General features: G+C 39.1%; 1 protein-coding gene and 1 long non-coding RNA gene across 5 annotated transcripts; one reads left to right on the forward strand and one right to left on the reverse strand.

The window, feature by feature from the left end:
• impg2a (interphotoreceptor matrix proteoglycan 2a) lies at positions 1-27,100 on the forward strand. The gene is made up of 22 exons (XM_087803494.1): positions 1-173; positions 238-453; positions 3,159-3,325; positions 3,861-3,886; positions 3,983-4,015; positions 5,486-5,532; positions 5,664-5,725; positions 5,788-5,943; positions 8,142-8,200; positions 8,277-8,297; positions 11,640-11,845; positions 13,498-13,535; positions 15,093-15,264; positions 15,327-16,111; positions 16,176-16,457; positions 16,520-16,739; positions 17,939-18,149; positions 18,605-18,793; positions 22,900-23,101; positions 25,285-25,364; positions 25,573-25,631; positions 26,770-27,100. The coding sequence occupies exons 1-21, from the start codon at positions 104-106 to the stop codon at positions 25,607-25,609; spliced, it is 3,279 nt and encodes a 1,092-aa protein (XP_087659620.1). The 5' UTR covers positions 1-103; the 3' UTR covers positions 25,610-25,631; positions 26,770-27,100.
• Positions 6,303-6,848, reverse strand: LOC148068617 (uncharacterized). 4 transcript variants are annotated; one of them, XR_015713152.1, is made up of 2 exons: positions 6,594-6,848; positions 6,303-6,437 (listed from the first exon to the last, which is right to left on the reverse strand). It is a non-coding gene; the product is annotated as an uncharacterized LOC148068617 (long non-coding RNA). The 4 variants fall into 4 exon arrangements; XR_015713153.1 differs by having other exon boundaries at positions 6,303-6,457; XR_015713150.1 differs by having other exon boundaries at positions 6,574-6,848.
• Positions 27,101-27,200: the final 100 nt, after the last annotated feature.

The following is a 27,200-nucleotide window of genomic DNA, read 5'->3' on the forward strand; positions in this document are numbered from 1 at the left end:
CCGAGTGTGATTCTGCACCTGGAGCTTTCTAAACTATGCAAACTTGCCTTTCGCTTTTCCAAGACCAGATCACAAACTCCTCGGACTCCACCAGGATTTAACCATGAGTGCCGCGTTCTGGAGCTTTGTTGTCTTTCTTTTGTATAGTTTAGCGTTTCTGGACGTACGAACTGGTATGTAATCCCTCAACTTTATCCTTTAAAAAAAATGGTCTAAGTCTCCTCTTTCTCTCCTAAGATACAACACTTGAAGGGTCGGCTTCGGATGCTCTAGATATTCCCGATGAACCCGCAGCTCTTCGACGCATTTTCGACATCAGGGCGACTCATGACGGTCGTCTCGCAGTCGCTAGACGGAAACGCAACGTCCTTTTCCCGAGTGGAGTCAAGCTGTGCGCTAAAGAGACGATGGAGCAGGTTGTCGGGAACCACCTGAGCTACTTCCACCTACGAGGTGAGGACACTAGTCTGGCATCGTAGACCCCCAAGTCTTAAGTGTTTCCTCCGATGCTCCAACCACCATGAAACCAAGTTAACAGTGGTCCCCTCGCACAGCAGATTAACTTCAACACAACCACTGAATTTGGTTAGAAACTTGTTACCGTATCAACCTTAACAAAACGGGGAACTCCCATGATGCCTTTCTACACACTGCTCTATTTAGTGACAGCTGATTGGTTGATACAATAATGTATTTTCAATTTTACGTCTACATTTCTATCTCATAAGGGATAGGTTGGCTGGGCGGCAAAGCATGGGGGCTGTTCTGATGATGCTTCATGAAGCAGTGTCATGTTGTTTAGAGGTCAGTAGGGGGCGCCATCAGTTTAAAAATACAGACCGCCATCTATTGGACTTTAAAAATAATGACTTGTTTGACAATGTTTGCTGGGCGTTTTTTATTCTTGAGGGACCACTATACAAGGGACTCTCCCTGAACTTTGTGGGATCTCTGGTCCCTGTAGTCTCGCGTACCCCCCGCTGCTCCCTGCAAGGGCCTGGCCGCTGATCCTGGTTCAAATTCTTTGCTCCAAGGTCTGTTTCTGCAGCTCGGTCCAGGTTTGGATCTGGCCGTTCGTCTGCCCGAGTGGCTCAGGTCCAGTAAAACACATGCGATGGATTAAAGCGAAAGCATTTTCTAATCTTAGATAAAAAACATGTGACCTTGACTAGCATGGAAATGGTTCTCCGCTTTTCAACATCTGTTCAATTGATTCAATTTTCTAACGACAAATGATCTGTTCCGCCGCAATTCACATTCATAACTTAAAAAGTAAGCAGGCTAATAGAAGCTCTTCGGTGAGACATGTGGAGTTTATCATCTTTAAATTAGTTTTGTTTTCATAAGCTAAAGGCAGCTGTCTCAGTAACAACAATCAGAAAATGAGCATTTACTAGAAAAGTGGATTTTTTAATTTAAACTATAATACAGTAAGATTTTGCTGCACATTAAGGGATACATATACAAATGTAACTGAAGATAGGAAAGCATTATAACGAAAGAAAAACAAGCACTAACACAGCATGTACCTCAGCCAAGGGTCTCATTTCAAATCACAATCAATTCAATAATACTTCCACAATTAAATTCAAATGCTGGCCTAAAAACAAAGTTTCCGGACTGAAACTTGAACTTGTGTTGCTTGTGTGTGTCTTGACCGCTACACCATCAAGTTGTTGTGTCAGTTGCATTCCCAGTATTTCAAAGATTGTACAACTAAATAAGAACACCATCACAAAACGGTTGCTTCATTTCAAGATTCAATCATTGGCTATGTTTGATGGACGCTCTTTACACAGCGGCAGTGATGAGAAGCGGATTGACATGGGATTCCTTTCACAACTTATTGTGTTACAAACAAAACAAACAAACAAACAAACGTTTCTTGAAAGCGTTAATGAGGTGAAATATGAAATGTTACTTAAATGAAAATTTTATTTTCAATGACTCCAGGTAAATAATATTTGGAGAAAAGATGAATAAATAAAATTTAGTTTTTATGAAGGTATATTTACTTATATAAACTTTTGTAAACATAATGTGAAAATGTCTATTATTTTGAATCCTTACAAGGTCAATTTTGAACCCTGAGGCCACGCATTGATTCGGTTACAAATTGTAAAAAAAAAGTCTAAATTTGTAGTTACTGTATAAGTCGCCAATTACATTTTTAACAAAAGTATGCATTAATATTTGTATATTGTAATTTATGAAGCTGCAAATACGTCCTCTGAAGGTTACTTTGGGTCGATTTGACTTCTACAGCTACAAACCTCTGTAATTTGGCGGATATCTGTTTTTTAACTTCCTATCTTACCTTCTTATCTGCTCAAGTGATCACCTTCAATATCATGTACTAAGTGTTGGAAGTTTTATTCAACAATATGATAATAATAATAACGATATCATTTACATTTGGTCTTCAAATCCCAAATTGCTACAGTTTTAAAACAGGATAAAGACATTAAAAACAAAAAACATTACAATATTAAAAAGGGGCGTCATAGCTCAGATGGTTTAGTGGTTGGCTTGTGAGGTTCTGGGTTCAATCCCAAGATTGTGGAATTGTGTCCCTGAGCAAGACACTTGATGATGGTTGAGTTGCAGCCTACTGCCATCAGTGTGTGAGCATAGAAAAGCGCTATATAAGTAAGAATCATTTAGCATTCGACATAAAAGTTACAACATTAAAAGTTAGAGACATGCTTTCCTAAAAATTAAAATTAAAAAAATGTTGTAGTCAAATTTCCAATCCACCGCTCGGATAAACAGATGATATTCGGGGGGTTCTCATGGAGATTTTTTATTTTGTATTTAATTATTGCAGCCAAACTCCTTTGAGAGTTCTATTCCAAGTTCGGGCCTTCAGTCGACCAGATTTACTGCTTCTCTTCCTCCCTCTGAGCTCCATATGATTCTGCACTAACCTGGTTTGTAAAGCCAACTGGCTTCCCATCTGTGTGAGTTATAAGTTTGTTATGTCATCTGGATCCGGGTGGTTCAGGTGAGCCCTGCGATCTCACACGCCCTTGATTAGAGAAGATCGGAGCATATGTCGCGCTTCGATCTTGGACCCGGTCCCAGCTCCATGACTCATGCCACCGACTCGCCCTCATTAGACAAAAGATCAATCTGGAACATCCATGTGTCCCCTCTAGTGTGCCAGGAGACCATATGGGAGTCCTTCAAGATCTTCTGGGACCGGCTCCCGGAGCAGGAGGAGTACCAGAGCTGGATGGCCCGCTGTCAGGAGGGAACCGTCACGGCACATGACATCGGGAGATACTTCAGCCAGTCGGAGGAGCATCAGGCTCTGGTTAAAAAGGTCAGCGGAGGACTGTAGGAAAATCATTTGGAGTAGTAAATGCCATTTGTGTCCACGGAACAAAAGTTTGGACGGGATCTTCAAATGGCTCATAAATAACTGTGGTAAAAGCTTGAAAACATGTTTGTGTGGTTGGATCAAATGTCCACTCCGTTAATGTTAATATTTACTCTCAATATTCATCACGCAGAGTTGCCTAAACCACATTTTTGAAAGCTTCCAACTTTCATTTCAAGACTTTTGCTGGCAAAACAAACCTTGTATTCAAAATGTATAATAGGTGATATAGTGTTTGAATGAACTCTAAATTAATATTTGATTCATATTTTGGACAAATACATGCAATACATCTCTTTGAGTTGCCATGCAAGATTTGACAAGTTTTCTTTTCAATCTGAAATGTGAATTAAATGATTAATTTTCAGTTATTTTAGTAGAATAATAATAAAATAAAATATCTTTAATTAGGACTAGATGTATTATTAATCCATCAGAAATTAAAATCTTAAACTCACATATTTTCTTTTTCTTGCAGAGAATGTCTCAACAAAGTGGAAAAAGGTAAATAAACTTCTTTAAAAAAAGTAACTTCTCTCCTGCCTGATCAACATGGACTCCATGTTTAGTAAAGGTGTCACTTTCCCTCCTCTTGTGAAGTGAGCCCACCAGGTCCTGGCAGCATGTGTGCAGGTACGGTTGTTGACCTAACCTGTTGATTTATCGGGGGAATCTGTGTTGTGTTTGAGTCCCCTTTAACCCTGGCGTTATCTCAGGGTCAAGTTGACCCGGTGGCCCGGAAACAAATGTGTTTGAGGTATCCCTTGTCTCTGGGTCAAGGCGAACGACCTCCACCACTGCATATGTATTTCTGGAAGCCAGGGAGGTCGCTATGACCCAGAGACAACACAAGGGATACCACAAACACGTTTGGTTTCATACCACTGGGTCACCTTGACCCTGAGATAACACAAGGGTAAATCAGATTAATCAGGTTAAACAGCTGCTCTAGATAGCACTACTAGTAAGTAAAGTTTGCCTGTTGTGCAACGTGGTAAATTATTCACAGCTACAAAAATAGATAAATAAACAAGATAAATAATAGATTTTTATCTTTTCTTAAGCAATATTCAATTTTCCCTAAAATAATGATATTTATATTTGTGGCAAATGATTATTTATAATAATAAACAACACATTAAATACATAAATAATTTATTTTATTAAACTTGTGCATCAATTTTACTACATAACCAATTATGGTGAAAAATATGTTCTTCTTGTTAAATTTTTAGTGCTGCAGAATTAGCGCCTTTCTAGACCAGGGTCAAGAAAACAATACACAGTCCCAGAAAATCAAGGAAAAGCCTGAACAAATAAGAATGTCTAAAGATGTTTCTTGAAGGAGTCAGTAGATCATCAAACACAGAGGGAGATGAAGATCGTTCCAAAGCTTAGGAGCAACAGTCTGGAAGGATTTCTCTCCTCTGGTCCTGAACTATGTTCAGGAACCATCAGTAGATTCTTATCCACAGACCTCAGAGCCCGAGCTGGGGTGTAAGGCTGGATCAGATCACTGATGTAAGGAGGAGCCTGACTTTTTAAATTGGATTCTGAAATAAATTGGCAGCCAGTGAAGAGTTTTAAGGATCAGAGTTTAGAGATTTTTCTCAGTTATTAGATGTAATCACAGGCCACACATCTAAATAGAATTCCTTGAGGGTAAATTTAATATTGCATTTTGTTTTGTTGTTGCTGTGAATGATTTACCACAACTAGCAAATGATTTGTAGAGTAAAATACATGTTTTTAAATATATATAATAAGGAAAAATATATTAAAATAATAAGTAAGTACAAACAGAAGAACTAGTTTTGAATGTTAAGAAATATTCTATTACAAAATAAAATATTATAAAATATATTAAACTGGGTTACATTCGTCTCAATAATTTGAATTTCTTATCAGTCACATTGTTTTTATTGATTTGTTTCTCAATAACATAACGATTTCATCTTTCTATACAAGAAAATCTCTCAAAAAAACAAAAATATATATCTATGTTTTTTAAACGATTAAAAACCAGTAACAGATCTGCAGCCATTGTCATTGTGATGGAAGTATATACAAACCTCATATTTCAAATTCTTGTTTTTTCTGCAGGCCTCCGACCCAAGCACCGGCAAAGTCCCCGTCACCTCCTGACTCAGGTCAGTTAGAGCTTGATTTAGTGGTTTGTCTTCAGCTCAACACAGACGTATATGAAAACAATCTGCCGTGAACATGACGGTGTTAATCCATGAAGTGATCACTTATCAGAGCTTTTGTTCAATCTTTCAAGAAACTGGAAACGTGGTGGAGGAAGTCAAGGAAGACGAAGCAACTGTCCCTGAAGAAGAAGAAGTGAGTTTGAGTCCAACAATGATGAGTCAAACATAAACCTGACACATTCTCTCTCGTCACAGCTGGACAACGACATCTCCTTGTCGGCCGTCACCCCCGCAGCCCTGGAGCAGGTGGTGGAGCTGAGCATCATCCTGACCGGAGAGATGTACAGCGACGACCTGGACGACCCCGCGAGTCTCCTCTATCAAGCGCTCAGCAGAGAGCTGACGAAGAAGGTCAGTGTCTTCTCGCGTCCTTGTTTCCTGTGAGGGAAGAAAACTGGAGATGAAATGCATTCGGGTCAGTTCATGAAACCAGTGGCTTCTGGGTTTTTATTTAAAGAGCTCTCTGTTTCTTTTATTTCCTTCCTCATTTACTAGATTCCTTACTTGTTTCCTAGTCTCCCTCCTTGTCTTTTATTATTCTTCCTCGTTTCCTTGTTTCCATCTTTGGATCCTACTACCTAGTTACCTTCATTGATTACTAGTTTCTTTATTTGTATCCTTGTTACCTTCATTGATTACTAGTTTCTTTATTTGTATCCTCGTTACCTTCAATGATTCCTAGTTCCTTGGTATCTGTGTTACCTAATTTATTCCTAGTTTCCTTCCTTGTTTCCTAGTTTCTTTCTTTGTTTCCTAATTACCTTCCTTGTTTCCTAGTTTCTTTCTTTGTTTCCTAGTTACCTTCCTTGCTTCCTAGTTTATTTCTTTGTTTCCTTGTTTTTTTTCTTGTCTCCTAGTTACTTTCCTTATTCCCTAGTTTCTTTCTTTATTTCCTACTTACCATCCTGGTTTCCTAGTTTCTTTCTTTGTTTCCTGTTTTCTTTCTTCATTACCTAGTTTTTGTCTTTGTTTCCTAGTTACTTTCCTTGTTTCCTATTTACCTTCCTTGTTTCCTAGTTTTTTTCTTTGTTTCCTATTTACCTTCCTGGTTTCTGAGTTTCCTTCCTTGTTTCCTAGTTTCATTCTTTGTTTCCTATTTACCTTCCTGGTTTCTGAGTTTCCTTCCTTGTTTCCTAGTTCCTTGTTTATTTTGGTTTTGATTTGAATTGCTGTCAGAAATGTAGTATTGTGCCAGAACTTTCATTTAAAAAAGCTCTGTTGTAAATCACATAATAATAAGAATAATAAAAGTAGTTTTTAACCACAACATTACTTTTTATATATATATTTTTAAATCATAGATTATATTATCCTTTATCATCATAAATGCCAAAAAGTTTCTACTAAATTAGTTATGATTTATTTACCCTTTATAGTAGTTTTATAGTGTTAAGCTGAACCTTATCACCGGTAACACATAATAGATATATGGAAATTTGAAATATGAATGGCTTACCTAATCGTTAAGAGTCTTAGAACTTCTAAGGGAAATGTTTTCCATTTATTTTTTTTAACTTTAACATTAAATTGTGCTGGTTTCATTTTGGGGCAAAATGTTGTTTGCTTGTGACGGCTTGCATGTTTTGTTGAGGAGTGCTGGGCATCATCGGCAAGATGATATCTTTAAAAACATGTTGAATATTTTAGATAAACATTTTGCGTGGGAAATGGGAAATAATTGTCACTTCTTGGTACGTTTACTTAAGCACCGGTGCAAATATTGTACAGTGTTTTTGTAAATTTTTTCCAGTTGGACACCAGCTAGTGCCTCCTTGTGGTGGTCCTGTGTGACAAGAATGATGTTTTTATATTCATTCTGTTCATTAGCTCCACAATTAAAGTAAATTATAAAAGTTGTCGAAGCCCTTTGTGCCTTATTAAAAAGCTTAGTGTGCGGTATGAGATCGTTTGCACATGTCTGCCCTAAAGTTCTGTGTTTGTGTGTTTTGTTCTGATGTCCCTCAGTTTACCTTTCAATGAACACACTAGAACTTCTAATTAAATACAAAAAAATACATGACTCTGCTTAAAAAAACAAAATAATAAGCGCCGTCAGAGTTTTGGATTCATTCACACACGAGTCGTAAATACCGTTCATTTATGATGCCGATCTTTCATGTGTGTTTACTTCTCTGCGGTGATGGTCTACTGTAAACAACATCTGGATCCGTTCACCGATGCACCAACATCCATTTAAAAACGAGTCCCCGAACCTCATTAGCGAACGAAGGACCGGAGCGATCGGAAAATGCGTCTTCGGAATTCTCCTCTGATGGTTTGCAATAAGTGGGTCAGTGAGTCTGCAGAACAGTTCATGTTTTGTTCTGGGCTCAAAATCGTGTCCTCGAAGAGTCATAACAGTCGGTCCTGGTGCGATGAATAAGATACAGTTCTCCTCTCAGGAGAGTCGTGATGCGGGCCGTGACACAAATCCCACTTTGATCCAAATCGCTGGAGCAATAAATCAAGTGTAATTTTCCGACTCCGGAGTCAAAGAAATTCTCTTTTTGGTTTTGTGAGCGACACTGATGATCTGTTTCTTCCTACAGATTGCAGAATCTCTGGAAGAGCTGCCTGGATTTAAGAGCGTAACGGTGCTCAACTTCAAGTCAGTGTCACTCGAGCGTTCTTAAGTTGAGCTTGCAATAGTCAATCCACCAACCGTTGTGTTTTTCTTCCCACAGGCCTCAGAAGGACGACCAAGGGTGAGTCTTCATGATTGTGTCCTGTGGTGTTAATCCCTGAGCTCCCTATCATCCATTTCTTGCTGGTCACCTTCATCTCTCGCCGTGTGTTTACGTGTCTGCACGTGTGCCGCTAGTCGCCTCGGTTAATGGTCTTAGCGAGGCAGTCACCTCTTAAGGTGGATCAAAATTGGCCCAAATAAGTGAGCAGCTGCTTTTCCATCGGGACGATTATCAGAGATTTACGAAGTCACCGAGTTGACCAATGATGCTTTCTGGGAAGTGAAGGATAGTGACAGTAGGTCAGGAGAAGATCGAAGCTGGTGTCCGATAGTTGTGAAGGTGATCTGATGAAGGAGTTACCTTCCTATTGTGAACTACTTTATAGTAAACACAACATTGTGTTTGCGCTCTCATAGTTTTCAATTCACACATTTACAATTCTCTCAAAACATCTTAAAATCTAGAACACATTTACAAATACCGGTTCCCTAAATCTTTAAACATATGTGTTTAATCTTTGACCACTTTTCTGGAAAACACATGAACACATTTATTTGATCCTATAAACATTTACAAAGGCACATTAAGGAAAGGACACAAACACATTTTCCAAAACCTTTTGCAAAAATGTATCTAAACATTGAGCATAAACTTCTTTAAACCTTGAAAAGATTTCTATAAGAATTGAACACATTAAAAGAAAGTCTTTAAAATGTTTATAACAACTGGTTCCGCAAATCTTTGGACACCTATAGTTTTTTTTTCTTTTCTGGAAAACCTTGAACAAAAATTGAGAAAGAGAAATGTATTTAAACATTAAACACATTTACATAAGCACTAAACACATTTATCTAAAGGTTGAACACATTTAAAAAATAACTTCCCATTTGCACTCGTTTATCTAAACGTTGAACAAATTTACAAAACAATTTCCATTTGAAACATATTTATCTAAACTTTGAACACATTCACAAAACAACTTCCCCTTTGAACAGATTTGTCTAATCGTTGAGGACATTTACAAAATAACTTCTCTTTATAAAAATATTAACACATTCATTGAAATGTTTAACACATCTGTAAAGATTTTTATCTAAACTGCTTAAACACCTTTGACAAATAAACATTTTTGTACCGTTGATCACATTTATCCACACCATAAAGAATTGATCAAAACCTTGAACACATTTATAAAACAGTAATTTTCTTTGTGACTCTTACCTCATCATCTCTTCCCTGTTTTCAAAGTAGCTTCTGTAGTGTCTTGGTGTTGGTAAATATGTTTAGTCAACTTGTTTATTGATAAACCGGTTAACTAATGCAATAAATGAATATTGAGGGAGATTCCAACCCACATAGTCTGCTAAACATATTCATCAACTTGTTTTGAATTTGTCTTACAAAGAGAAAGATTGATTCTCGACCAGATCGAGAGTTTCCTTCCACTCTGGATAAGAAGCGACTAACATCCTTCATGTAGAGCTGGCTGCAGTTTAGGAAAAGTAAACACTGGATTACATTTCTGGGTCAAGTGTCTATTCTAAAGATTTTATCTGGCAACATTTATCGATATTTTATGAACAATTATGCATCTGGTGTTGGTGATGAATTTTGAAGATACGTCCATTTATTCGCTGGAGTGTCACCATTTTTCCAAAACCTCTGCGCTCAGCAGGTGTAAATCCTTGTCACTTGGAAAGTGAGCTTGAGGAAATTTGGTGAAGTAGGTCAGGACATAGAAGTCCCAGTAGCCCAATGAAGGCTGATGGATAACTTTTGGTTCGGCCGCTGGAATCTCCTGCTCAGGATTCATGCTTGTTAACTTGTTGTGCTGACTTTTTGGAAGACCTTTTCTGGAGGACCATTCTCTTGATGTGTGAGAAACATTCTTCTCTCTCTCTGAGCTCCAGAAGTTGGATTTATCGACCTGCACGTCACCAGATGTTGTGGAAAACAAACAAACAAAAACATCAAGTTGTCGATTTAAAGTCTGAAATGGACCTGAAGAATGTGTTGGAAGAAAGATTGTTTTCGTCTCAAGGTTACTCAATAGTGAGACTTGAGATCTGATACAAAACTTCGTGGACTTTTAATTACGGCTCCATAATCTCTCTTTGAGGACCAACAGATGCTGGTTAAGGTGTAAGACCTCCTGCTGACAGATGATTCAATTAACCTTTGACGTTGACTTAATTTGGATTAAGTCGGTCAAACGAGACGAACAAAGTCAATCAATTCTCATTGACAATTTGACCCGACCCATTTCCTATTCCTCCATGATCCATCTTTCTTTTTTTTTGGCTGTGGCCAGTGGTCCAGATGATCATGGTCCACATTTTATTATATATGTATTTATTTATAACTTTAATTAAAGCTAATTAATGGATTGATCTCTACTTATATCAACTTTTGTCTCATATTCAGAAAAAAAAGGTCCTACAAATTTCTCAACAATATGCAAAAACTGAAACCTTTTGTTTTTATTTGTATTTTTTTTAATTGAATGTAATTATATTATTTTGTTTAATAATATAAACTCATTATAAGTGTTATTTATAAGAAAATATGTTTTATAAAAATACATGTTTTTAATTTTTTTATTTAATCATTTTTTCCCTTTAGCATTCAACTATGGAACCCCTAATGGGACAAGGAAGACAAAAAAAAGATCTTGAGAAGTTTAAAATGTTAAACAAAAGTTAAAGAAAACTTATCTGTGTTTAACTGCATTTGTAAGCGAATATTCCATTTCTTACCAAAATAAGATAATAATTTAAAGGCCAATATGTTCTTACATCACCAAACAAATCTTTCACAAAGATTAATAAGTAATTATATAAAATGAATATCATATTTTCAGATTGTAACCGTGAATTCTCATTTCTAGAATGGTGCAAACATGATTTAATTGGTCAAGAAAATGTGTCTTAACACAGGGACAGATATTCGGAGTACAAACATAACAGAAAATTCCCAGATTTTATCCCAAAAAATCTCCAAATTAGCAACCTCCCTGCTCATACAAGTGGTCCAAAACTCACAATCAAACCACACAAAAATCCACAACAAAGTAAACAACAAGATATGAATTAAATTCATATCAAACACGTGCAGAAAAAATGCACAAAGACCCTTCAGTCTGGACAAATATTTACCTCTGGTCAGTTGAGTTAGAGAGTCCTAAAGGACAGCTTTGTGTAACAAAATAAATCAAGAATGAATATTAATCGTAACCTTAAATACTCAAGAGAGTAGTAAATTATATTGGTCGCTGTGGGTCTCCTTACATGCAAGTGATACTCTGTGATTCTCTGGTGTGTAGTTTGTCAAAGTAATGAGTGTATATTTGTGTGTGTGCAGGCTGCACGGAGTGGTGGTGGACTACGCTGTCTCAGTGGTCGTGGACGCTTCAGGGATCAGCGCCGAGCAAGTGGATTATTTGACCCTGCAGTCCAACCAAGTGGAGGAGTCGTACCTCCAGATGACGGAGCTCTCCACGGTGGTCCAGCCCGAACCCAAGCCCGCCTCCATCCCCGAAGATCTTCCCAAAGACGACGTGAAGAGTGGTGAGTTCTCCCCAAACACCCCCCCACCCCCCGACTTCTCCGCTCGTCATTTCAAGGGGATGAAGTCACGGCGGCGCAGAGCCTCCAAGTGTCACTTCGAATAGAAACGGCCGATGTTGCGAAACGCTCCGTAGCACTTGAGAAAACATTTCAAGGTTGTAATGGTTTCATCTGTTTCTTATTGCTCTCCTCTTACAGTCACAGTTAGAAGGAACTTCAGCTCACAGTCATCAGTTACTGGAGCTGTGTATTTTCATTCGCGCTGCGGTTACATCCTTGTCATTAACTAGTCGTAATCTAAGGATTGCAAAATCTTTTCAGCTGAATTTGGTCCTTTTTTTCTTGGTCAACTGAGTCACTGCAAGAGCCGGCACTCTGCATGGAACTTGATTCTTTAGAAACACATGACTGATGATGATGATGACAACAGCAGACTTAACCAAATATGGCCTTTTTTTTTGCATAATCAGCATGTTACTATCCTTTAACACTGGCATTCTTTTGGTCCGTGACAAGTTTCATCACTCATACATGGTTTGGATCCGGGGTGTCAAAATCAATCACAGAAGGGGCCAAAACCTTTGAGCGGTCAACAATGTGGGGCCCTACAAAACTGTCTGTAACTGGAAGTACGAGCCTTGTTGCGGTATGTCTTCTTTCATCAATCATTCCCAACAGACTTCTTATTGGAAGTCTCTGTGTAATGATGACAATAACAAATGTATTTTCCTTATCTTATCTTAATCACTGGCCCCTGGAAGCTACTTTATGGTGAAGTACAAAGTTTTACGAAGCACTACCAGGACCTGTTTAATACAAACTTCACTACAAAGACCACTTTTTAGTTATGATACCAATAATAGCAGTAGTATTAGAAGTAACAACGGTACAATAACAGTTATGTATTGATTTCAACTTTTTTGGTTGTTTATCAGCTTCAACATTTGAAAATACAATATTTTCACATTAGATTCAAACTTTTTATCAATAAGACAGAGCTTCATAGTGAGAATTGTTATTTTTAGAACATCTTTTGGGCAGTGGTCAGTGGTCCTGGTTTAGATTCATCATAACCCATACGATTTGGTTTTGGGGGGAGGAAACCAGAGTACCTGAAACAAATACAAAGTATTGAAGTGGGATTTTAGGGAAAATGTATGAGGTGAGACTTTTGACATTTCACATGCAGCGGTTCACATCATTTTGTAGATCATCTACCCTACCTTTACCAGTAAAAAAATAAGTCATTATGTAGTTAACGGTTAAAGAAAACCTGCAGAAACCCTCAAGAGAAACTGACAATTCAACACACCCTCGGTCGATCATGAACAAGATATATGAACGCCTTCTCTTCCGGAAGAAGCTAATCTCTCTCCCAGGCTTGTTTCTTCTGGGAACTATGGCCTCTGACTTTGAAGAGCTCAGCCTCTTCCCAGCTGCCATCATGTGGATCAGCACCTTCGATAGAGGTCTTGTTGGTCAGATGCTGCTGGGATTAGGAACCGGTGATTCTCTTTCTCTTTTAGGGGTACATTTGTTAACACAAATCTGAGCCACACAATAAAAACACCTGTTTATTCAGAAACGCGCTCACTTGAACTCGACGTCCAAATATTCCTCTTTGCTAATCTGCTCCTCTGCTGGTTCCACAGTGTCTGACATCCCCGTGGCGGCGGTGGACAGCGTCACGGTGAGTAACCACTTCCCTCCACTATAGGCTCTCTTTGTCAAGCGCTGGCGAAGGTTGAAGAACGTTGTCGACTTATGCGACGTGACACGAGCGATAACAAGGAAGAGGTGATTCTCTCCAGAGTCGACCCGTGCAGGTAGAGGGATGATCTCACGAGTGAGGATGAAGCAGAGCTTTGAGGATTACTTTGGCTCTTGCTGTTATAATCTCGTGCTATTTTTGAGAGGTGGGGGGGGGGGGGCGTTACCGTGCAGCTGACGAACAACACCAGCTCGGGCATGTTTCGCTTTTCTTCTGAGGGTCTCAATCAGAGTTCTCGCTGCATGTGTGTCGGCTCGACTCACGAGGTGATTCATTAGAGTCATTAGCTGGAGCTCGGAGCTCTTGGCAGGAATCTTGTTAGTAATTGATGACACGGCGGCAGCTCGGAGCTTCTGTGTGGCTCTGGTCGGACATTTTTTCGATGAGGCTGCACTTTCTGTAGATCAACGTTTTTATAACCTCATCGCAGTTATGTGTCGAAAATATTGTCTCTGGACCACATTTGAAGGGATGGAGTTTCCCCTCCATTCATTCTGACTGATTACTTCTTATGATTTTTAATGTTTGAATCACAGAATTGTGCTGCCAAAATTACTGTTAGTTTATCAGATTACACTTTTTGTATATACTGGTAACTATTTTGAATTTAGCATTAATACTTTTTGACAAGAGTTATTTCCAAGTCAAGACACTTTTAACTTTAACTATGTGCTTAGAAAACGCTGCGTGTGGTTAAACCTTGTGTGTTACATTATTTTTAATTGATTTTAATTTTAATTGATTTTAATTTTAATTTTAATCATATGCCAATTTTAGAAAAAGAGAAATATTTTCAGCTTCCTAGTTTTTGTCATTTGTCTTGATTCTCCATGAACTTTCATGATCTTGTGTAGAAAATTAGCAAACAAGGCATTCCTTGATGAAGTTGTATATTCTTAGTAAATTTATTTCTGTTAAATAAAATATTTGCACATAGTTATTTAGCAAGAGAATAACAAATATACTTTTTTCCTATTAATCAAATAATTTTTGTCTGGAAAAAGTTAGAAATGAAACCATTTAAAACATGAGGAAACCATTGTGTGATGCATGTTCATTACGGTAAAATCTTCTAAAATCACGCAGATGCAGCAATGAGTTCACTGAGAGGGAGTGAGATTAACAAAGAAGGGTTGAGGCGTACCACAGCAGCTAATAACTCATTTTTAACTTGCAGTAAAAATGAAAAATAATAGTTCAGGAGGGAACATGTTTTGTAAATGTGTAGAAATATGACAAATTTCAATTAAAAATGAATCATGAAAAATTTCGTTTAGATGCTAATCCATAACACATTTTGATTTCAACTATTATTACACCGTCAAAATTACACGTTACGGTTTAAATAAATACTGTTTATACATGGAGAAAAAAGCGACACAATCACTCTGTAATGAGTTCTACTAGAATGAAGAAAAATAAATCCATGTAACTAGTAATATTTTTCTAAATATGTATAAATGCTTGTTACTGCAGGCCTATGATTCAGATGAGCCTTCAGATGTTTCCATCATTGAAGAGGAATTCATGTCTGAGGCCTACGACATCAAGACAACGCCCACAACAGGAAGTGATGTCATCATCCTGGCAGAGAATCACCCCCTGCCTATTGATTATTTTCACACAGTTCCCGAGGCAGAACCAGAAGGTGAGTGGTACCAGATTCCTTTGGGTTTGGCGTTTATCTTCACGTGTGGAATCGTCTCTCAGGTATTGACGAGGAAGATCTGATGCTGGAGGAGAAGGTGGAGATTCCTGCAGCCATTGAGATCCCTACAACGGAAGAGCTCCCGGCTGAAGTTCCCTCTCCCGAGACCGCGCTGCTCCCAGAACCTCCGCTGGAGATCGAAGCGTCTGGATCAGGAACGGATGATCTCAACGACCTTCTGTGGCCGACTGTGGAGGAGGAAGAGACATCTTTGGAGGACGCTTCTGAGAATGAAGTCTTTACAGAAGAGATTCTGGAATCTGAAGGAAACACAGAGAATGTTTTAGAAGAAGAGACGACGGTTCTTGAAGAACATCATGAGGAGACGGACATTCAGGAGGAGCTGGTGATCTCCACAGTCGCCACAGAGACCATAGAAGAAGAAGCCCTTCCTGCTCTCATCCCGCCTCCTGACTCGGTGGAGGTACTAAGCGAGGACACATCTCTACTTCCTGCTGAGGAGGAGGTCGCAGTGGAAGAGCCAGATGTGGCTTCCGTCCTCACTGAGAGTCCTCAAGAAGCATCCGAGAGCTCGGTGCACGACGTCCCGGCAACAGCAGCGGCTGAAACCCCTGTTGCGGCGGACGTCCTTCCAGAGTCCCCTCAGATCTCCACTGAAGATCTGACGGAGGATGAGATCCTTCTGGTCAACCAGGAGGAACCAGGTCCGCCGGCTGTGACCGCGGTTCAACCAACGGTCCTGTCCCCGGAGAAGGAGTCTCCGTTTACCCGAGTGATCCCGGCTGGTGACGGACATGCTGAGATCGTCATCACGTCAGTGTTGGAGGTAAAAAATGATGATTCAATAACTACTTTGACAAATTGGTTATTAAATCAATTCTGTGGCTCAGATTCAGACCACCGACGAAGGCCTGGAGGAAGGCTCCATCGAAGGCGAAGGTTTCGACGTGTTCCACTACGGCCTGACGAACCACACCGAGGAGGGAAGCACCGGGTTCCCCTTCGGAATATCGCACGGCACCGACCAGGCCAGCATCGCCATGCCGGCGAGCCCCGGCCGAGCTCTGATGGTCTTCTTCAGTCTGCGAGTGACCAACATGATCTTCTCCGACGATCTGTTCAACAAGAGCTCCCCGGAGTACAAAGCTCTGGAGCAACGATTCCTCGAGCTGGTGAGTTTCCAACGTAACTTCCCGGTGGATCCGTAGACTCTGAACTTCCTCGCTGTCGGCAGCTGGTGCCATACCTGCAGTCCAACCTGAGCAACTTCGAGAACCTGGAAATCCTAAACTTCAGGAACGGCAGCATCGTGGTGAACAGTCGGATGAAATTCGGCAAACCGGTGCAGCGCGGCGTCACCAGCACCGTCTACCTGATCCTGGAGGACTTCTGTAACACGGCCTACCAGACCATGAACCTGGCCATCGATAAATACTCTCTGGACGTGGAGTCAGGTGAGAGCTCAGGTTTAGCTTTGAAGACAAACGAAGACTGACGAGCTTTACTCCAAGTTTTTAATCCAGACTCATTTTTATTTAGTATAAATATTTTAGGGTTCTGTTTTTAGCATTTGAAATATTGTTGATAGCAATTAGTTAACATGGCAGGAATGTTCCAGAACTGGCTTGTACAAAACGTAATAGTAGCTCCTTGTCCACCACAGAGAGTTATGATTTTTTTTTTTTAACTATTGGATGGATTCAGATGGTTATTAAAAATCGTTCATTACAGATCATCTCATGACCTAATTGGTGCTTCAAAAAAGATAGTCTACCACAGCAATAACCAGTTGGATTTGATCTAAAATGTTAAAATGAATTATTTCTGACATGATCTTCAGAGTCTGGGTGTGTTAAACAAATCACAAAATGCAAAGCATTTATTTTTTAAGTGAGATGATTTAAATCTTGATGAATTTGAATGAACATTTAAACACATAATCAGGACAATATACACAGAATCTTTCTTTGGCTGTCTTTAGGAATTTGCATTCTGTGCACAAACGGATACAATAGAAATAAATGAGTAATATACAAAAAATATACAAGCAAAAACATACATAGATAGATCGATAGAACATGGGATAAAAGTGAAGATAGTGGCAGATGACACAGGTGTGACTTTATCTGTTTATAATTTAAGATTTGTTATTTTAATCATGAATTTTCCCTAAGCATAAATTAGCAATCTATTCTTAATTGATATAAAATGATGTTATAATTGTATAATTGTATCATTAAAAACTAAATCCATTAATGTTTATTTTAATGAACTACAAAAAAACTATATGACCTGTTTAAAACATTCATGTCAAATCTGAGGCATGTGAGCTACCATACTTACCATTGTATAATCAGATAAACCAGGTAGTCTTTTTTTAAAAACAAGATTGTATTTTCTCTGTTGTAAGATTCGCATGTGACTCTTGACACGTCAAGAAACTCGTTTCAGTTCAGTTTACTTAAAAATAAACCCGTAAACTAGTGAAAATGAGTGAAACTATATACCTAAAATTATTTATTTTAACTGATTTTATCTCATGCTCGGTCCCTGATTATAATCTCGTCATGCAGTCTCGTCATTTCCCATGATGCACTGCAGCATTAGTTAACATAATGAGCGCAGATTGTTCAAATTAATCACTTGTTCTCAGGCGACCAGGCGGACCCGTGCAAGTTCCAGGCGTGCAACGAGTACGCCGAGTGTAAAGTCAACAAGTGGTCCGGCGAGGCCGAGTGTGTGTGTAACGCCGGCTACTTCAGCGTGGACGGACTTCCCTGTCAGAGCATCTGTGACCTGCGGACGGACTTCTGTCTCAACGACGGAAAGTGCGACATCATCCCGGGCCAGGGTGCCATCTGCAGGTGGGTGTGGTCTGAAGTAGATCGGTGTCGGGTTACTGATCCGAAAGAACGGGGCCAGGAACACCGTCAGTGAGATAAATGTTGAGCCTGTTTTTCACTGTGAAACACACACAGTTGCACTCTGATCATAACCTGGTTGTTATTTGAGTATTTATATTTCAGTTGTATGAGAATGATAAAGGAGCTTCCTGTTATTGTTTCCACACTAAATCATCCAATAATTCTGATGACAAATGAGCTGCTTTTGTGTAAATGTGTGACATCAGCTCAGAGTTTGGCCCTTCACAATCATCCGGAGACAAACGGGTCATTAATCTAAGTCGCTGACAGATGCTCCATGTTGTCGTCGTATGTTTCGCTGACCTGCGCCAACGATGACCTCATGGAAAACGAAAAAACAAAACCAATCCTTATAAACAACTCGTTCAAGCCTGGTACCGTTTGTCCGGCTCCAGGTGTCGGGTCGGGGAGAACTGGTGGTACCGCGGCGAGCACTGCGAGGAGTACGTGTCGGAGCCGCTCGTGGTCGGCATCGCCGTCGCCTCGGTGGCCGGTTTCCTGCTGGTTGCTTCCGGCGTCATCTTCTTCCTCGCCAGGACGTTACGAGATCAATACGACAAAGACGAGGCTGAGGACCCCATAAGGTGAGTGATGACACAGCAGTGAGATTGGTGTTGCTGATTTGGTACACAATCCACAACTTGTTTTATACAATCGTTTATTGCGAGGGTTACAGTCCATGATGACAAACGTTAAATACAGTATTGTAGCGACCAATCAGCCGTCACTAAATAGAGCAGTGCATAGAAAGGCATCATGGGAGTTCACTGATTTGTTCTCACCATTTGTCTGCTGTTTAAATAAGTCATATTATTCCTGCAGATTTCAATAATATATTTTAACATGCAGGATTTTGTTAACCCTTCTGTTAGCTCTGGGTCAAGGTGACCCAGTCTGAAAACAAACATGTACGAGGTATCCCTTGTGTCGTCTCAGGTCAACCTTGACAAAAAGTGTTAAAAAAATACGTCTGTGAAACAGTGAGACCAAAGTTTCAAAAGTGAAGATTCAGATTTTGATTATATTGGTATAAAACAATACTGTTTTTTTATATTAAGAATTGTGTTTTTATTTCACTCGTGTATACCTTTTTAAGAATTAAAAAAAAAAAAAAGATTAATACATTTTTGTGTGAAAATACACTCAAAAAAATATATTTATATTTCAAATGTTAAATAAAACAAAATAAAAACCCCTCACTACATCAATATTTGTGATCGTATTCTGCATTAACATCTTCCTTTCCATTTTAAAAACTATTCAAACCCTTTAAATACTAGTTAACATATATATGACAAAATGAAAAAAAAAGTTGTATTCTTCAATTTATTTTAATAAGAGTTGCCTCACAAAAAACCTTTATATCAAAGCCAGCAAAGAGTGCCCTCTAGTGGTCTGTGAAAATGAGGACAATGCTTCATGAAGCTTCATCAGCTTCATTCATCACTAATGCCTTGCTCAAGAGCATCATATTTACCAGGAGTTTATCACAACATCTGTTATTCAAGGGGTGAAATGTTGGACCACAGACTTCACACTGATTCTTTATGCAGCTCTGAACAGTCGACCCTTTTTCTCCATAAAAGCCTGGATGAGCGTTTAAAGACTGCCGTGTCTGGTCTCTGTGGTACCACTTAAAAAAAAACGAGACTGCTGGAAAACTTCATGGCTGTCACAGGAATATTTTGCCAAAAAAGAGGAAACCTATACCAAAGTGTCTTCGTGAAATACGAGCAGCGAGACTAAATATATCACTTGTTACATAACGTGGATACACGACTGGACATATGGAGAGCATCAAAGGTCTGTTTTAACTTTCCGGGTCTGGGTTGCATATCTTCATCAACGTTGACAACAAAATAGCATAAAAGGCATCGAGATCTAGCAGAACTTAATTGGGTTGGAAGTGAGAGCTACTGTAACCGAGGACTTTCCCTTTAATCTAACACTTCCAATGTCTTAAATATCAATTAGTGTATTTAAATATCTGCTGCTTTTCTTTTCCATTTTACTTCTTATTTCCGTCTGGAACCTCCTTTCATGGCCAGACGGTCGGTTCGTTCCAAGCTTTACCTCATCGTAGATCCTTAAAATAGTTGTTCACTTTACAGACCACACCTTAAATGTCTTAAGGTCAAAATTCTGCCATAATTTTCTTAAATTTGATGACAATATTTCACCGACAACATTTGAACTTTTTGATAACCAGTAGTAGTAAACAAGTTATACCTAAAGCTGCTTTTAAAATGTAGGAGTTCAGGAAAGGATTTTAGTTTTGTTCAACACTTAAATGTGCAGATTCTTTAAACTATTAAACTATAGCATTGCTTAAAATCCCTTTAACAACCTGATTGCAACCAATCAATTGAAGTCTTATACACCGATAAATAAGTTACCTGACAAATCAATACCATACAATCAATTGACCGATCCATGGAAACTAGTTAATATTTCAATTGAACTCAACAGCCATTTGTCCAACTGCTCATATAATTTACTGATAAACAAAGCTTGACACAAAAACAATATTTATTGTTTAGGTTCCTAAAGTTTCCTGACAAGTGAGGTAAAATAAAAAAATGCAGCTTGCTCACAACGTTTTGAGGAACATCTACCCCACCTTTAAGTGATGCACCTTTATTTATTTTTTTATTTAAACACCAGTTAGACACAGTTTTTCTGGAATAGCTGAGACTGTGTTGTGTAGAGTTTGAGATGACGATACTAGTGATGGGTCGATGAGGCCTCATGACACACTATCAGCTGTATCATGATACAGTGTCTTGATCTTAAAAGGCCACTAGATGTCCCTCTCTGCTTTAAAATATTTGGCTCTGATCTACGAATTCAAAGAAACCTGGCATTAATTTCACTGAGAGTGCCATCTAGTGGCCTTTAGAAGTGTATCATGATACAGCATCAGCTGCTTCATGAGGCCTCATCAACCCATCACTACATAAATAATGAAAGGAGACAAACACAAGATTCTCCTCTGCTGACACATGTCCGTGTCTTCTGGGAACATTATTTTACGAGCCCCATCTTGATTCGTGTTTTCCCTGAAACGAGGTGTGCAGGTGGGTTTCAGTTATAGCGTTCACAGGTCTGGGGTCAAAGGTCGGCCTTATGATGGGACGAGGTTCCTGGAAGCGATGCAACTGAGAGCTCAGGTTCTGTTGGTGGTTAATGTTGCTGGACAAGGAATGTTAGAGATTGACGTAGGTTAAAGTGGAGGACGCTGACTTGCTCTGACAACCCCCTGATGGGAAATGTTTAAGAAGAAGACCCTCACAAATGACCGGGAATTATGGGACTATAGTGACGATGATTGAAGGATACAAGAGAAGCTTAGTCGTCAATTGGTTACTTGATAAATAAGAACAAATGTTTCTACAGTTAAAGGTTTGCTCGGGGACCACAGACCTCACTTTGTTGTCTTACATCTGTAAATCAGGGGTCTCAAACTCAACTGGTTTGGGGGCCACCACAGGTGAATTCTTGTCGACTTGGGGGTCTTTCAAATGTATTTTCTTCACGTCTCTGATCCAAATTTGATTATTTTTTTATTTTTTCTAACGTGAATACATTAAATTGAATGTGTTGTCAATTGTTTAAATTAAATTATTAAAATTTCTTTCCTTTAAACTGTCCCATCTCAACGACATGATCAAAGTTTAATAAATAATCCTTTACCATCTAATATTGTACAAAGATGGAGTCCCTTGCTTGTGCAAAAAATGGGAAACAATACGATTGGTTTGGATGTTTTGTGGTACTGTAGAATCAAGGATATACTTGTAGTATTGTCCGAGTACTTGACTCTGGTGTTGCAGAATTTACAGACCACTTAACTCCAAACAAAGTTATAACTACTTTCACTTGTTTTGAAACCAAAATATGTCCAAAAGTCAGGTTTAAAAGCTGCTAGAGTTGCCTGTATCCTCTCGTCCTCAGTCATCACCAACTTTATTGAAATATGGACCATAAAATAAATGTGATTTCAAATAGGAATAAAACAAATACAATGCTTTTTTAATATTTATACAGTATCATAAAAAATATATTTATTGTATCAATATTTTTACACCCGTACTTAAGTGACTGTTACCCCAACGTGTGTCTGTTCGTTAGCTCATAATGAAAAGTCGTATTCCCAGCACTCTGGTTCAACATGTTCTCTGTAAACTTTATTTTCTGCTCGTAATGATTATGAAAAAGTGAAACGCTCTTGTAAAGATTTACTTATGAAATTAATAGCTCCAATGAATCCTGTGAACCGTTCATAAACACACAATTTGGTTTGATATTGAGCAGAAATGCATCGTTTTACGTCCAAGCTCTCTCTGGCTGTGGGAACCTTTCTCGAGGACACACGAGGAGACGTTTCATGACTTAATTCTCACCGTCTTAGCCAAAAGTATCGTGTTAAACCTCCGCGACTTGTCCTTGAACGCTTTGTTTTTGTGTCCTTCCGTGGCGTTGCGTGTCTGGCCCGGTTCCCGGCTCAGCTTGCGGCTGCAAAACTAGGGGAAATGTAGCTTCTTAGCTCCTCAGATACGGACGCCGAGTTAAGTCCTTAAGCTAGTCTGTAGCTCGAGGTTAACGAAGGCTAATGGACATTAAAGTCTCAGTCAGCTTGATGGTCTTTTTTTGGGGCGCCCGAGTCATTTATTCCCTCGTCTGTCTGCAGGGGGGCCGAGAGCCTACCCTCTCTGGAACGGGCCACCAAGTACAATCCGATGTACGAGAGCGAAGCCACGACCGGCTACAGCCACTACTACCGCCGCTACCCAGACTACCCGGTCCACAGCAGCGCCAGCGGCGAGGCCTCCACGGACTTCAGCAGCGAGGAGATCCGACACATCTACGAGAACAGCGAGCTCACCAAAGAGGTACGGCCGGGGCCGGGTTACGAGCCTAATGGAGAGAACAGAGTCCGCGAAGGGAGTTTTTATGGCGACAGAATGTTACAGTGGTTTGCCCTCACACCTCAGAGCAATTTCAGGCTTTGAACCTCATAAATTCCAGTCAGACATTTGCATGAAGTTCCCGCTGCACTGTGGTTTTCGAGCAGATGACCGATGACTTGAGCAGGAACACGATGTCGATAAGTGCACCTCGTTACATGGATCGAAAACACTCGCGATTAAGACCCAGGACAAGATCAAAAACAAGCCACAAAGTCCTGCTTTGTGAGTCTAATCCCCGGCACACATGAAAGATCTTGTGAACATCTTCTCATATATTCATTGGACGCAGTTTTTCTTTTCTTCAGATGTGATGTAACAAACATCTGCCTGATGCAAATACTTTCACACAACAGAAGAAGCGGAACGTGGAATCCCAGATGCGAAATATTAGAACGACGCCAACGAATGATTTAAGATTTCAAACTACAGTCCAAAATAAAAATATTTATTGATTTTTTCCAAAAGAGCTCTGTTGGTTTAAACCAAGGGTCCCCAAACTTTTTTCAAAAACTTTAACCTTCTCTGATGAGGCCCCGGGGTCAGTTTTTTTGCAGAAAAAAATGTGCCACACATCACTAAATTAATTGCTCTGGGTCCTTCACAAAAAAAAGTCCATTTAACTTTCTATTGTGCTGTGCACAAATCTAACAGCTAAAAGTTTAGCTGGTCCTAAACCAGACCCTCTTTGAGAGTAAAAAAATGTAGGTAGGTGTAGAATCTAAAAACACATACTTGATTTAGATTTAGCTACTCAAAAAAAAAAGTACCTCTTAAAAATCCTATATTTTTGCTATGCATTAAAAAAAACTCATCTCTGGTGTTGTTTAGGTGACAAATATGGAGGTGGGCGGGAATTTGAGGACCAGCCATAAAATCTTTTGGTTGTTGCGGTGCCTTATGGGACTTGTATACCTGTTGATGATGCTCCCAAATATTCTTTGTGTATATATATATAATATTATTATGGGATCAAGTGACTGAGAGTCTTGTCTTGACAAGAGGGACAAGCGATCCTGGTGGATTTACAGGAAATAAACCTTATTTCAAATCTAGAAATGATAACAAATGCCTCATAGAATAATTACAGTAACATGCTTGGCGTTGTTTTTCACTCCTAAGATTTGTTAATTCCCTTTGGAAATGCCAAGGAAATTAGCTGTAAGAAGTATAAGCACATTTTTGTTGTGATGTGGATCACTGACTAGATAAATAAATAAATAAATACTTGTTTGTATTCAGTCTGTTAAACAAAACTTCCTAAAGCCTTGTGGCAAAAAAGTTCTTTGCTTTTCTCGCATATTTGTAAGACCTGGATAAGGAAATTCTTTAATCATAGACGTTGTTTACTTTGGCTTGGTTAATTTGGAGAGATGAGAGCTACTATAATGAATACAATAGAAAGCAACTATACAAGTCCCATAATGCATTGCAACAGTTTAAGATAATTTAAGCAAAATCTGTTTCAGAAACATTTTGTTGCTTTAACTAATACAATATACTATAAATATAACATGTTGGTGACGTATTGTGTATATTTAAGAATGGTAGTGCTGCAGTCTGCAGTCCTGACTTCACCACCAGACTCAGCCTACCACAGGGGGGGAGAAAAAGTCAACCAGAAAGGAAACGGAGAAGAAATTAAAAGCCGACTGCCAAAAACAAATAGAATTAAAGATTCTTATCCTTGCGTGGTCTTAGGAGGAAAAAAAGGTCAGTCAAAAGAAAAATGGTTGGTGTCAGAATAATCCTCATATTTGTCAGTAATGTGAGGTCCAAAGTGATCACACAGATGTTGAGAAGCAGAATAATGGACAAAACTTTTATTGTTCGAAAATCTGGTGCTGACTTTCTTCTGGAACATCCACTCATTCAGATGAAGAGCTGGAGGCCGAAACTTGAAGAGATGAACAACGACGCACAACTCTTACCACAGTACTTGAGACTTAATTTTTGTGTATCTACACTCAGTGTTTCCAGCATATGGTGCAGGATCTCCGACTCTGCTATAATGAATGAGGCGGATCATGAACCTGTGTGAACATCTGTCTTTACAATATGACACTTTCCACCTGTTAACTGTGATGTTTCCTTCCCGACGCCCGCAGGAAATCCAGGACAGGATACGCATCATCGAGCTCTACACCAAAGACCGGCAGTTCGCAGACTTTGTCCGGCAGCATCAAGCGTGAGTGAACACACACTGGAGAGGAACGGTTCTGGACGTGACCGCGGGTCAGAGGCGTAGAGGGTCCAGGGTCCTTGTCGGCCAGCAGGCTGTCTCCGAGCTGAAGTGATGATGGTTTTCACTTCAGGCCTCGCTTCTCTCGCCTCTCACTCCGAGCCACGCTTTGTTTTCCAAAACGTAGATTGACGGATGGTGTTTTTGTCCTCAGGGTCCTGGAAACTCGCAGAGAGAGCTCGTCCACATAGACCCGCATCCGAGAACAATCAGGTACTTCACGCCGCTGTCAGTCAGTTTCAGGAGAATGAGTGTTTAGAAAATTGACAAAATGTCGACAGCCTTGACTGTAGCTGGCTAGCTGCTAGTTCTGCTGACCCAAAATGTGTTTACTTGAAGTTAATTTGATCAAGTATACTTGAGTATTACATCAGTGTTCTGAGGTACATTCTTGTAGTGTAGTAAAAGTTTACTAATTGATACTACTTCTGAATATATGGAACATTTAAGGTTAAGAGTTCAAGTAAATTCAAGAATACTCATCTCTATACTACCAAAGTATAAACTCCAAGATCATAGATTTACTTCACTAAAGTATACTCGAAGTATACTTTTATTTATACTACCAAAGTACTAGGTGTATACTTCTAGTATGTATTTTAGTAAAATGCACTTTATTTAACAGACTCACATGAAAATGGAACCAGTAACCTTGAATTACTCGCTGCCACCCATAACCAACCCCCATAATCCTTTGCACTGCTTACTTCTGGATCACCACAATAATACACTTGCCCAAAGAAAAAAGTAGTATACTGTACCTGAAGTATAATTTAGTATAAGTATAGTACAAGAAATAATTCGAAGTACAATATGTCAAAAGTACACTTCAAGTATACTCCTTCCATTTTAGTATAAAACAAGTATACTCATAGTATTCTTGAATATTCTTTTTTTCCCAAAGGGCTGTTAAAAGTAAACATCAACTAAACTACTTCAATTTTAGTATAAAACAAGTATACTTATAGTATACTTGAATATACTTTTTTTTGCTTAGGAATGAATGTAAATGTAAATGTAAAGTAAACTTTTAGGAAACTACTTCAATTTTAGTACAAGACTATACTCATAATACACTTGAATATACTTATTTTTGATAAGGGATGTCATAGGTAAACTTTTAGGAAACTACTTCAATTTTAGAACAAGACAAGTATACTCATAGTACACTTGAATATACTTTTATTGCTAAGGGAAAAACTCACATTCATTTATATTTGGTAGTCTATGGAAAGACGTGGACACCAAAAATAAGTCAGTGAAAATCTGGCAAAGGTGAACTTTTAAGTCTTCATTGAAGCATCATTAAATGTTCGAGTTGACTCAGTAGTGAAATGTGTCTTCACTGCAGATCCTTCTTCACCTGTGCCTTCTACTGGATCACCCTTCGTGGAAACCCGGACCACATCCTGCTACTTGAAATACTTCAGACGTTACAATCCAGCTCCATAGTTCTTGTGTAAGTAGTGATTTTAGACGAGGAGATAGTGGACGGTGCTATGTTGTCTCTGGACGGAGGCCATGGACGTGTACATATGTTGTACAGAATCATTCACTGGACGGTTGGTGCAGCGAAGAAAGAAGCTACGACAGAAAATGGCATCTATTTATTCACACTTTTGGACATTTTGTTTTGTTATGTTCAGTAGAGCCGCGCTGTCTTGTTTTTGTGATATAATGACCCGAACACAGGGACACATTAAAACGCTTCCAAAATATGTGGGAAGATTTTTTTCACCCTTTACCTCAAAAATCTCTTTGTTGTTCTCACGCTTCTTGACC

This window comes from Callionymus lyra, chromosome 12, assembly GCF_982586985.1.
Source record: "Callionymus lyra chromosome 12, fCalLyr1.hap1.1, whole genome shotgun sequence".
NCBI classification, from domain to species: Eukaryota; Metazoa; Chordata; class Actinopteri; order Syngnathiformes; family Callionymidae; genus Callionymus; species Callionymus lyra.

Bases quoted from the DNA above. Each gene is read 5' to 3' on its own strand.
- impg2a (XM_087803494.1), top strand. From the start codon at position 104: ATGAGTGCCGCGTTCTGGAGCTTTGTTGTCTTTCTTTTGTATAGTTTA. The intron at 3,887-3,982 runs GTAAATAAACTT...CCTCTTGTGAAG, and splicing joins TCTCAACAAAGTGGAAAAAG to TGAGCCCACCAGGTCCTGGC. The intron at 5,944-8,141 runs GTCAGTGTCTTC...TTCTTCCTACAG, and splicing joins GCAGAGAGCTGACGAAGAAG to ATTGCAGAATCTCTGGAAGA.